Source organism: Condylostylus longicornis, unplaced genomic scaffold, assembly GCF_029603195.1.
Source record: "Condylostylus longicornis isolate FDR11 unplaced genomic scaffold, ASM2960319v2 ptg000107l, whole genome shotgun sequence".
NCBI classification, from domain to species: domain Eukaryota; kingdom Metazoa; phylum Arthropoda; class Insecta; order Diptera; family Dolichopodidae; genus Condylostylus; species Condylostylus longicornis.
In genome coordinates this window covers 4,643,555-4,656,118 of record NW_026578075.1, presented here as the reverse complement: position 1 = coordinate 4,656,118, position 12,564 = coordinate 4,643,555, and the positions used below count along the sequence as shown (strand labels likewise).

Below are 12,564 nucleotides of genomic sequence, written 5' to 3'. Positions count from 1 at the left end.
TAAATATGCACTATTTGCACCCTCTATAACTCTTAATTATGTTGTAACCAAATCTATAGAGAAATAATTATGAAATAATAGAATTTTTTTTTAAATTCTTAAAACAAAATCAATGCAATTATCATTATTACAAGATTTCACAATTAATTGGGAAATTATTTTAAGATTTTTAATCAAATTTTTTTACAACAATAATTTCTGTAACTAATATCCAAACACGCAATCTTTAACTTCTTACCATCTTTACAATTTATCATCTAATTTATTTATAAGAATGCCATTAGCAAATCGAATGCAATGTTTGAACTTCATCAAATATAAAAATACAAAACCCGAATATTAGAATTAGTAAATTAGTCTTATTGTTACATTTTAAGTAACTATGAGTGTAAATTATAATATTTTTATAAAAACATAAAAAAAAAAACTAAAAAAAAAAAAATAATTATAACAATTAATTAACATTCTTTAAATATCATTTTTTAATTGTTGTGTTTTCGTAGAATTAAAAAAAAAATACATATTATTCTTGATCCAAAAGGGTCTCAATTAAAAATATAAAAAAAAAATAAAATATTTTGTTTTACTTTATGTTAAAAGTAAAAAAAAAATGTATTTTAGATTTATTAGAAATTCTAAAAATAAAATTTAAGATCGTAAGAATCAATTTGAATTTACTGCAAAAAAAAATATATAATTGAATTAATTTGAACAAAAAATATTAAAATTTCAATTAAATTTTAAACAAATATGAAATTTTTTCAGTAAATTGTGCCAAAATTTATTAGAACATTCAAAAAACAAAAACAAAAGAAAAAATACTGCAAATAAATGAAAATAAACTTTTTTAAAAATTAAATAGTTAAAAGAAATTGTGAAGATTTCATAGTTTTTATTTAGTCTCTGGGGAAAATTCTCAAATTTTATTATTATTTTAATGAAAATTTTAAATTTTAAAAAATTTTAATTAAATCTTTTTATAAATGTTTTATAAACAACATTTTTTACTCATTTGCTATTTGTATTGTTCAAATTGTAATGTTAATTTTAAAAAACAAAAAAAAAAAAACAAAAAAAGTAAGTGTAATAAAAATAATAACCATTTTGTTTGCAATAAATTATTTTCCAAATTTTATGTGTTTTTAATCTAAAAATTTTTTCGTGTAGTGCAATTTAGAGTATTGTGTGCAAGAATTTTTGTTATACTTTTATTTTTGATATGTTTTCAAAAACGTTTCTGATAAGTAGGTACGAATTGAAAAAAAAACTGATATTTTATAGATTTGCACTTTTTGCATCAAAGGAATTTAAAAAACATGGTGATTTTGTTGTTAATGGATTATTGTAAACTTTTATAGAACCTTTATTCACATTTTTACAAAAGTTTAATTGATTTTTATAATTTTGTTTAAAAATTTAGATATTTTCTTTAATTCTCATGAAACAACTGGATACTACTCTCAATTATTTTATGATTTTTATAGTTTAAATCCGTGACTTCTATACTGCTTTATAAAAAGTTTAAGTAAGGTATTAATACCATTCAATTCCTTTACCTTGTAAAAAAAACTGCTAAAGCTTTTGATACATTTTTGAATACAATTTTTCGATGTCGATTTTTGCGATACCCAATATCGTATAAAACGCATTTCGTATGTTTTCGAATGTAATGGATACGTATAGAACGCATTTAAGAAAAGTGTACAATGTCACGAGCTTTTTTGGAGTGTGATACTTTACAAAGTTTAAGTTGTAAGTGCATTATTGAAGTACTAACTTAAAATTGTCGGAAAAGAACAATATTTTTTATAAATAGTTTTGGAAAATGCAATTTTTTGAATGTGAATAATTAGATCAATGCATTTTTCTCGTAATACCATGGAAATAACAAAAAAAGAAAAACAAATTAACATGTATGTAATTAAAATAAAAGAAATTACATTTGTATTGTATTTTGTATAAAATCATTTTACATAATATTTTACCTAACAAAAAATTTAATAATTTTTATCTCATGAAATTTTTATTTTTTTTAAGGTCTTCCCGTGTAACTTGTTTATACACTTTCTTTCTTTTGTTGTCACTATTTAAATCCTTGTAATACCCGAAACCACCTCCACCAACACGTTTTTGTGGTCTTTCACGTTTATATCCAACTTTTAAATCGACAGCTGGTGGAACATTAAATCCAAAACTTTTGGACACTTTTAAAAGATCTAAAGTGTTGACATTGAAAATTGTTTTTAAATGATGAGAATCATAAGCCCTAACGTAAGCTTTGAAAGCTTCTTTAGCTGATTGATTAAGAAAATAATTTTTGCTTATTAATTGTTCCAACTGAAAATATATAAAAAAAAAGGAATCAATTTTTTTGGATATTAGACATTTGAAAGAGAAAATCGAATAAATATTATGAAAAATATAATTGTTTTTTTTTTCGCTTTTTAATATTCCATACCTGTAGCTGAATGTCTGCAATTTTTGACCAAGAAAATTCGAATTCATTTAATGGTACTCTAGCCTGCTTCAAATATCGTAAAAATCCCAATTCTTCAGGTCTCAGAATTAATAAAGCATGTCCAGATCCTCCTTCTCCTCGAGCAGTTCTACCAACACGGTGAATATATTCCTTCACACAAAATTGAAAAAAAAAAAAATTTTAAAACGGAATATTTGAAAATTAAATTTTTTACTTTTGGATCGTCTGGAGGGTCATATTGAACTATCCAATCAACTTGAGGAATATCCAAACCTCTTGCAGCTACGTCTGTGCATAACAAAATTCCAGATTCGGCATTACAAAATTGGAAGAATGTTGTTGTACGTTTTGTCTGTTTTTGTTTTCCCTGTTAAGAATAATATAACAATAAAAAGTGGAACACCAATATAACAAGTACTAACGTGTATTGACGTAACAGATAAGTCGATATAATTAAATAACTCATGGTGATATTTGACGGACATGCAGGATGAAAAGAAAACCATTACTTTCTTCTTCCTATTCTTTTTCAAAAATGTGAATAAAACAAGAAGTCTCTTTTCCGAAGGACATACTATGTATCCTTGCTCTAACCCAGATACAGTAGCTATTTCTTTCTGATCGTCTACCCCAACATAAATCGGCTCTTTTTTTAAGGCTAGCTTAGATAGAGCATCAATTTTTTCTGTTTGAGTTGCAGAAAATAACATAGTTTGGCGACGTTCTAGAAAAAGAAAAAAATAAATCAAAATAATTAATTATGTAGATAATATATAACAATCTTACTTGGAAGTAAATTAATGATTTGCCGCAATTCTTCTTCAAAGCCTATTTCTAATATCCTATCTACTTCATCAATGATTAAACATTGAAGATTTTTGTACAAGAAGTCCGGCGAGTTTTGTAAATGATCTAACAATCTACCAGGAGTTGCAACCAAAATATTTATTCCTTTTCCTAACTTTTCTGCTTCAACTGACCGATTTGCTCCGCCCATAACTAAACCATACGTGTGATGGTGATATTTCATTAATTCTTTTAAAACACCAAAAGTTTGCATTGAAAGTTCACGGGTAGGGGAAATCACTATAACTCCAGTTCCATTTCTTGGCATAAATCTTAGTTTTGTTATAAGTTCGATTGCTGGTATTAGAAAGGCTAAAGTTTTTCCAGAACCGGTTTTTGCCGCTCCGATCAAATCTCGACCTTCTAATAGAGGTGGGATAGATTTGGCTTGAATTTCTGTCATTTGACTAAATCCCATGTCTTCAATGCCTTTTAAAGTATTTTCAGAAACATAACCTTCTAACTTATTAAAACCCCTATCTTCTATATCGATGACAAGTTTTGGTTGACCGTTTTGTTCCGTTACAGGTTCCGGTAAATTATTTGTTTCCATTTCTTCTGTACTTTCTGCACCTTTTTTGGGTTTATTTTTTTTCTTCTTCTTTTCCTTCTCAATATTGTTTGGTAATGGTTTTTCTGTATCTGACATATTTTGCTCCCCTAAAAGATATCTCAAATTAATAAACGAGTTTTTGTAGGTAATAAGCTTTGTCTTGTTAAATCTTTGTCTGATTAAATCAGATATGCTATTAATATTTCTTAAAAACTTACCACATCAAACTGCAACTTACTACAGTTTTTCTGTGATAAAATTTTCAAATTCGCCTTAGATTCATCATTTTCATCCATAAGTATTATATGTAAAATTTTAGTTTACTAATAAGTCATTGAAAACAAAAGTGTACAAACAGTAAAGTAGTAAATTAAAAATTTACATAGTAAAGCATATTATAAATTTTAGTATTTTAGATAAATTTGACATTAGACTTAAATACTGCATCTAGACTTAAAAAGAATTAACAAAATTTCTTGATTTTTATGGAAACTTATTGAGATTATATACAAAAACTATACAGTCAACTTGCACCTACCTTCTTTAGTCAACACATCCTGAACAGTTTTCATTTTTTTCGGATTAAAAGGACCTGGAAATTTTGGAGCAGATATTTCAGCTTCTTCACTATTAACATCATTGCCTTTACGTTGTTTTGCTTTCATTAATTCTTTTTTCACCTTTTCTCGTTTTTTTATTTTTTTCATTAACAATTTTTCGCGAATTGACATCTTTTTTTTTTAATATTTCTTGTCCTTTTTGCAATATTCACCTATAATTCTTACTTTTTTTTTAATTATTTTAACAGCACCACGCGATTGTTGAATTCTCAATTCCCACGTTTTATTATTGAAGTTTTTGATTCTACATTTTACTCAATTTTAATGTCAAAGCAGGTTGTCATGTCATAATAATTAGGCGTGTTCAAGAATTGTCATTTTAACAATGATTAAAAATCACAAATAAACGTAGCAATTTGAAATATCCTACAATATCACACCTATGAAATATGACGTAAAACAAAATTTAGAGAGACTTACATTAAGTTGGAAGATTACATTTAGTTGGAAGGGTACAAGTTTCGGCAACTTTGAAAATTACTATAATTATACACAAAAGGAGTTGTACGAATTATTTTGACATTCAGGTTTACAATTTCGAACACATATAATCTTTAGGACAATATTTTTTGTTATTTTTTTAAAAATACTATCAAAAAAGGAGAAAATCCGACAAAATCCAAGCTTGCACCATGTTTGTATCTATATTTTGAAATTGTGAAATTCGCTCTTTAATTTAGAACATTTTACATATGTAAGTATTGTTAATCTAAGAATATTGGGAATTCTTATTTTCTTTTCAAATTGATAAATCTATTGATTATTTGTATATTACGTTTGTATTTTTAAGTTACTCTAATCTCAAAAATTCCTTGTATTTTTAAGAAAGCTCGTCTTAAAATTTTTTATGTCCATTAAGTAAGTCTAATTAAATGAATCTAATAAATCTGAGTTTGCATGTATGTTTCAAATCAATATATAATACAAAATTCTTTTATGTCCAATAGCATTTCTATCACTTTTACAACTATCACTTATTTTTGATAACTTTCGATCTCTTCATGTTCAAGGTATTCAATTATAATTTAAAACCTGATGTAAATATGTACTCTCACCAGTTTGTTTTAGTAACAATTCTAAAATTTTGGGACTAAACATAGACGAGTTTAACAACCTTGGCCTGGCTTTCATCTGTTGCTGGTGATCAGGATTCCTTCTTAACTTAATTTAGTTTGAATTTGTATGTTTAATTTAGTTTTATTTTGATTTTCGTTTTCGTTTCGAGACGGGGAAATCCCTTATCATTAAAAGTTTCATGTAGGAACTATTATATTAAAATTTCCTTTTCTCTATTAATATAAAAATCCAATTCATTCAAGTAAAACATTCAAGTAAAAACTTTTTTAATTTGAATGCCTATTTACGTGAAGAGAACTCTTAACAAAAAAATAGACAGACTTTACAAATTCGACTTATATTTGTGTAGTGTCTGTCTATTTGGGAAATATAATAGACGGGGCTGTCAAAAAATTGATTAAAGAACGAATTTCAAAATTAGGAATGGTATAGTTTTTTTGACATGACATTTAAAAAATTATTATGAAATTTTGCTTTTGCACATTTTAAATTACGCTTTCATCCAAGTTGTATATTGTGTGGAACCGTTGCATAATTTCGAATCAAAAATACGTAAAAAACATCTTATAAATTAAATTAATTATAAAAAATTTGAGGAATAAACATGCCACTATTTAGCCGCATTTTAAACAGAACGGTATTTAAAAAGATAAATTTTATTTTATACATATATTTTAAATTTTTATTATTGTAGACATCTTCATTAGTAAAACAATGTTTCAATCAACAATATGCAAATAGATTTTTCCACAAAGGTAAGCACGAAAATAACAATAAATATCATTTATCAACATATTCTTAGTCGCTCTTCTATTAAGTGAAGAACGATTACTGTAAAATAAAGCTCAAGATTTGACCAAAATTATTGAACTTCGAATATTTTGCATTAATAAGGACTGTGCTAATTGACCTCATTTAAAACTATCAGAAAAGTATAGCTATGATTTACAGATAGAAATCACATGTTGATAACGAAGCAAACTACACGCAAGTTTTTGAATATTGATTATAGTTTAACTATGATTATGTTTTCTATTTTTAATTTGCATAATACGAATGAAATTAAATGTTAAGATATTAAAAAACAACAGACGATGTTTTCTATTGTGGTTGTGTGTGTGTACATACCGAAATACTTAAATAACTCTTTGCATATGAAAATTGTGGTATCGCAGTACTTTAATGTTTTTGATAGCTTTGATTAGGAATTTACATCTTTATTAAAATAAAAATTCACTCATTTCAGGTACAGCTTGGTATGCAGCCAAAGTTCAACAACCAGCGCCAGACTTTAAAGGATTAGCTGTAGTTGATAAAGATTTTAAGGAAATTCAGCTCTCTGATTATAAAGGACGCTATTTAGTTTTATTTTTCTATCCCCTTGACTTGTAAGAATAAATTTTCTTTGAGATACATAAAAATTTTATAACATAATTTCCTTGTAGTACTTTTGTATGTCCAACCGAGATTTGTGCATTCAGCGATCGTATTAAAGAATTCAAAGATCTTAATACTGATGTTATTGGGGTATCAGTTGATTCTCATTTTACTCATTTAGCTTGGAAAAATGTAACAAGAGCAGATGGTGGATTGGGAGAATTACATTATCCATTACTATCTGATTTATCAAAGAAAATCTCAAATGATTATGGTGTTTTATTAGATGACGGAATTGCACTCCGTGGAACTTTTATTATAGATCCTAATGGAGTACTAAGACAATATTCTATAAATGATTTGCCTGTTGGAAGATCTGTAGACGAAGTGCTACGATTAATTAAAGCATTTCAATTTGTTGACAAGCATGGTGAGGTTTGCCCAGCTAATTGGAATCCAAAGACAAATCCTGCAACAATCAAACCTGATGTAAATGAATCCAAAGAATACTTTAATAAGCATGCAAAGTAATAAAATATCGAATAAACGTTTATTCTAAACTGTTACAACCTAATCTTCAAAAACAAAAAAAAAATTTTTAGTTATTTTTTTTAAATTCCAAAGTTCTAAATTGAATATATGAACGCTATACTTTAAATTTATGTAATCATCTATTTTATAAATCTAGAATAAAATACAGCTAAGTTATCAATTGGAAAATTTAAATGATTCATTAAAATTTTGTTGAAACTTAAAAGCGAAGTGGTGCAATTGTTGCGGAACCAAGTAAAAATAAAAAATTTTTAAATTTTAAAACTTTGTTTTCTTTCGAAGACGTTCCAATGCATTTAATTCTCCTTGTTGAACAGATGCCTCTGCAAATATTCTCCTGACTTTTTCCTTTCGCTCCAAATCACTGAAAAAAGTTTATATAAATAAAGTGAATTAGTATCCCAACAAAATGTGAATTTATGGTTAGGCATAAAGTGATACAAGAGCCTCTTTTTCTGTTTACGTACCTTTGAATTTGCTTTTTAATTTTTATCTTATTTAAAAATTGTGTATCCCTTCGGATTTCTCTTTCAGCTCCCTTAGTTTCTCGTTTTATTTTGTGAATCAATTTTACTCGCATTGTTTTTTCTTCCGACATTTTTCGTCGTCTTTTATCATCGGAAACTTTCTCAAATCTTGGTTCAAATAATCGTAAGGCTTTTGGCTTCCTTACTGGTGGGACTAGTTTTGATAATTTATAGTTGTACGTTTCACTGAAAGTTTTTTTCGCATTCATGTAGTTTTGTGAGACGATTTCTGGATAATTCTCTAAATCTAATTGATCCATTAAATTAATAAATTTTTCAGCAATGTACCTGCCACCAACGTTGTCGATTAACAAATAGGCAAATTCATTTATCAATTCAAATGTCGTGTTTAACACTTTAATTCGGAAATTGTCATCTATGGAATTATCCGTAATCAATTCCAAAGAACTTAATTTTCTTTCAAAATTTAAATTATCAATTTTATTGCCTAAACATAATGCATTATTTCCTAATGTTGCTGCAATTGATTCAAATGGTGAAATAACTTTTATAACTTGAACTGTTTTTTTTGGTATAGAAAGTATAATGATTCCTAAAAGAAAGTAGAATGCTGCCGGCAAAAACCTTTTAGAAAAGTTTGTATATTCAAGCACCACTGTCACAAGAAAAAGCCCTAAAGAAATGTCTTTGCGGGATTTAAAATTGCATCGTGTTAATATATGGCTAATAAATATTACAGATGGTGTTACAACCGGATGACGAAAATCTGAAGTCGAATACAAGTTGGATATTATTTTAAAAATTATTATAGTATCAATAGCTGGAACCTTTTTAGTATTTAATTTATATTTTTCATATTTTGTTTTTATAATTTTCAAAATCTGTTCCGCTGTACCTTCCGGATTTAGCTGGACCATATCAAATAAATACGGCATTATTTGATCCAGTATTTTAAACGAATTTTCAATGTCGCAATTCTCATTAAATATATAATCTAGATATTCTAAACTATATTTGTATAATAGTGAAATTTTTTCACGGTTTTGTCCATCTAACTTAGGATTATTGTGTTGAATTAACTTTTTTATCACAAAACCTTGACATTCCGCTTCTTTTTCTAAGAGTAGATCTGAAAATTCTTCCAGAGTTGTTGGTATTTCTTTAATATTCTGAAGTTTTTTGTTCTCCGAAACACTTAATTTTGTTTTAAGTTTAACTTTAGCCGAGTCTAATTTATCGCTATCTACATTGCCATCACTACCTTCATCTGATGAAGCGGAATCTTTCAAATCTTGTAAATCATCATCTTCCTCACTTTCTTCTCCCTCTGAGCTGTCTTCTTCACTTTTTTCACCTGATTGCCCTTTGGATGTACCATTTTCAATAAATGGTTCGTCATAATTTTTCCCCAAATCTGTTTCTCCTAAAACAAAAAAAAATATTTAAAATAATAACCAAATCTTTTTTAGGTAGTTGCTTACCATTAATGTCGTAAGCAAGTATTTTGCCTTCATCCTCTTCTTCCGAATGCATGAAATATCCATCATCGAGATCATCAGCTGAAATATGTTTTGGTTTATCCCCTATTTCTTCAGGCTTCATTCTTGCAATTCTCTCTTTTTCAAGTTTTTCCAACCTGAGCTTTTCTTTTTTATCTATTTCTTCTTTAGTTTTTAATTTATCAGTGACTTCTCCTCTTGGTTCAAAAATCATTTCACGCATTATTTTATCGTAATCATCTAATTGCTTTTTTTGTGGGTTTGTATAATTTGAATTTAATTTTCCTAATTGTGGTAATAGCATTTTATAGCTCTCATCTAACTTGCTTGTCATTTGAAGTACTTCTTCCTTGTCCTTTAAAATCTCTACTTTGCGACGTTTGGCCTCAATAATCATATCTTCAATTGCAGATTTTCTATCACTTCCAGCCGATATTTCACCTCCTCCAAAATGTGCAGCCTTTGTAAAATCAGCATCTAGAGTTTCATCTGCATCCGATTCATCAGAAGCTTCATCTTTAAATTGTTCAACTTCTTCGAGCGTATGCCCCTTATGGGTGAGGATTTCGTCATCATTAAGATTAAAAAGGTCTTTTTTGTGTGCTTTATTAAATTTACTTTTTTGCAAAGCAGCAAAGCGCAGATTAGCGATTTCCTCATTACTAAGATTCTCACTAATTCTATGATCCTTGAACTTGTTTGTTTTGTTCCTAGTTTCAAACTCTTTTCCTAAAGTCTCTTTTCGTTTCTTAACAGCTTTACCTCTAGAAATTCCTGGTAATCCATGATCGTGTTTATTTTTGCGTCCCAATATTTTGAACTTTTCTTTATTTTGATGTACTTCGAATGGGTTTATTTTCTTTAATGTTTCGAAAGCCTGTTTTTTTTTCAAAGCCGCTTCCGAGTTGACTCTTTTTCCCTTCTTTTTAACCATTCTACAAAAATAAATTTGTTATTAACTTATAAATTTATTTATCTAAATTTTTCACGTGTTGTTTTGACGGCTGTTTGACAACAATCTGTTTACATTTTTGTAAACATGTAACATGCTCTAATTAATTCACAGTAGTTTGACAGCAATCTATTCATTCACAATAATATTCGGGGATAGGGCTGAACAACATCATATAAGTGTATTATTATTAAATTTGAATTCAAAATGACATAATTCCAAAGATATCACTTTTATTGCAGTGGAAATTTAGAAGAAATTAAATATATATAATATTTAATCGCTTTTTAGATATTTAGAATAAAAGGTTTATATGATTAATATTAAGTTAAGATCAGTTGAGTTATATATAAGTAATGCAATACAAATACCTAATTATTTTTCCAAAACTTCGGAAAATTTACAAAATTCATTTTAAATCTTACTTAAAGAAATATTGTAATTCATTATCCTAGACAACTTTTTAACTCGAAACCCATGATAATGTAAAATTATTTTTTGACAATGCCAAAAAATTTTAATTCATTATTAGAATTAGAGACTCTGGTTACGGTAAATGTAAACACTCTTCATAAACATACATAAGTACATGCATATAATTAATTATACGCAATTAATTCAATTAAAAACATGTAAATATTTTTTCTTATTTCTAATCAATTTCTACAAACAATGTACTTACATATATACTTATGTATTGTGTATACACTTTTATATTTTAAAAATATTTCTATTGGAATAAATTGTATTTTATTTTTTAAAAACGAAACGTTAATGTTTGTTATACTTTATTTACTGACTCTTTTTTTTATATGCACATTATATTTACATACCTACTTAGATATATTGAAATTTATAACGCTTAAATAATCCTAAACGTTTTCGTTTTTCTTTTATTTTTGTTTGGAATTTTTCATATACCCAATAAAAAGTATTTTGATACTATTTCCATTTAATAACATTCTATCCCCAAGGAGCACTAATGGGGATTTCTTGTACTAAATATTGTTAAGGTGTATTTTTATTATTGTGAATTTTGTTGTTATTTTATTTTTTATTTTTCCTTAATGTTAGGACGGTAAAATAAAATTTCTTTGTTTTGTGGTGTTCAATTGTACTTACGTACAAACTGTTGTATTTATGCTATGCAGAATATTATTGAAGATACAATGAAATATTGTATAATATATAAGAATGTACATACATATGTATGTATTTTTACATCTAAATAATAATATAATATGTATAAGTAATCAAATACCAACATATATACATATTATATAATATATTGTATATAAATTTTCTTTGGATAAAATATTATTTATAAACTCTGTCGAAAATAAATTTTCAATTGTTATTAAACTTCTATTTAATAGTGAAATCAGGACTGAAGTATCAAGATATTTTACGAAGGATATTTTGCAATAAATTACAATGAATAATAAAATTTTGAAGACAGACAAAATTATTTTTGGTTTATACTTTACTCTTACATCTTGCTTGTAATTTTCTTTTAATATTTTTTTTTAGTTTAAAGAATTAAATTGCGCGCATCGTCTTACTCTAAGAATAAAAAAACTGTAAAGAGATGCGTATAAAATATAGTGATGCCTCTGCTAATGCTTTAAAATTATAGGTACATTTACATAATATGTAAATATGATGTATGTATGTATGTACATAATATGAATGGAATATAATTTTTCCAAATATCTACCATTGTTACATTGGAAAGTAATATTTATTGAAATTTATCAGTTTTCGTATAATTTTTGCAGAAAAACAGTTTTTCGAAACATAAGCTCTTAAAAGCTATGTGAGCTCTCAATTGTATAAAGGCTAACCACTAACTACTTTTGAAACCAAGAATAAAATTAAAAAATGTTAAAAGGAGCATTGAAGCTTTAAAAGGAATGCGAAATAATTAAAATTTTTTGATTGAATTCATTCGAAACATTTTATAATAAATTAAATAAAAAAGAATTATGTATTATTTTATGCATTTTTTAGTTCTGTCGTAGAAATTTAGGTTATACATAAAGGTTTTCTTTATAAGATCTTACATATTTTATTATTTTCTTAGAAATTGGTTTTTAAAATCGAATAATATCAAATCAATTA

At 26.6% G+C, this 12,564-nt stretch overlaps 3 protein-coding genes across 3 annotated transcripts; 1 reads left to right on the top strand and 2 right to left on the bottom strand.

Moving 5' to 3' along the window:
• Positions 1-1,906: 1,906 nt before the first annotated feature.
• On the bottom strand, positions 1,907-4,737 carry LOC129614325 (probable ATP-dependent RNA helicase pitchoune). The gene is made up of 6 exons (XM_055528881.1): positions 4,417-4,737; positions 3,266-3,985; positions 2,902-3,203; positions 2,694-2,846; positions 2,459-2,629; positions 1,907-2,337 (listed from the first exon to the last, which is right to left on the bottom strand). Exons 1-6 carry the CDS (start codon positions 4,607-4,609, stop codon positions 2,008-2,010), a joined length of 1,869 nt encoding a protein of 622 aa, XP_055384856.1. The 5' UTR covers positions 4,610-4,737; the 3' UTR covers positions 1,907-2,007.
• Positions 4,738-6,024: 1,287 nt separating this feature from the next.
• On the top strand, positions 6,025-7,768 carry LOC129614311 (peroxiredoxin-2). Its single transcript, XM_055528856.1, has 4 exons — positions 6,025-6,212; positions 6,270-6,330; positions 6,822-6,963; positions 7,021-7,768. Exons 1-4 carry the CDS (start codon positions 6,180-6,182, stop codon positions 7,481-7,483), a joined length of 699 nt encoding a protein of 232 aa, XP_055384831.1. The 5' UTR covers positions 6,025-6,179; the 3' UTR covers positions 7,484-7,768.
• Positions 7,730-10,491, bottom strand: LOC129614310 (nucleolar protein 14 homolog). Its single transcript, XM_055528855.1, has 3 exons — positions 9,474-10,491; positions 7,972-9,415; positions 7,730-7,868 (listed from the first exon to the last, which is right to left on the bottom strand). The coding sequence occupies exons 1-3, from the start codon at positions 10,423-10,425 to the stop codon at positions 7,763-7,765; spliced, it is 2,502 nt and encodes an 833-aa protein (XP_055384830.1). The 5' UTR covers positions 10,426-10,491; the 3' UTR covers positions 7,730-7,762.
• Positions 10,492-12,564: the final 2,073 nt, after the last annotated feature.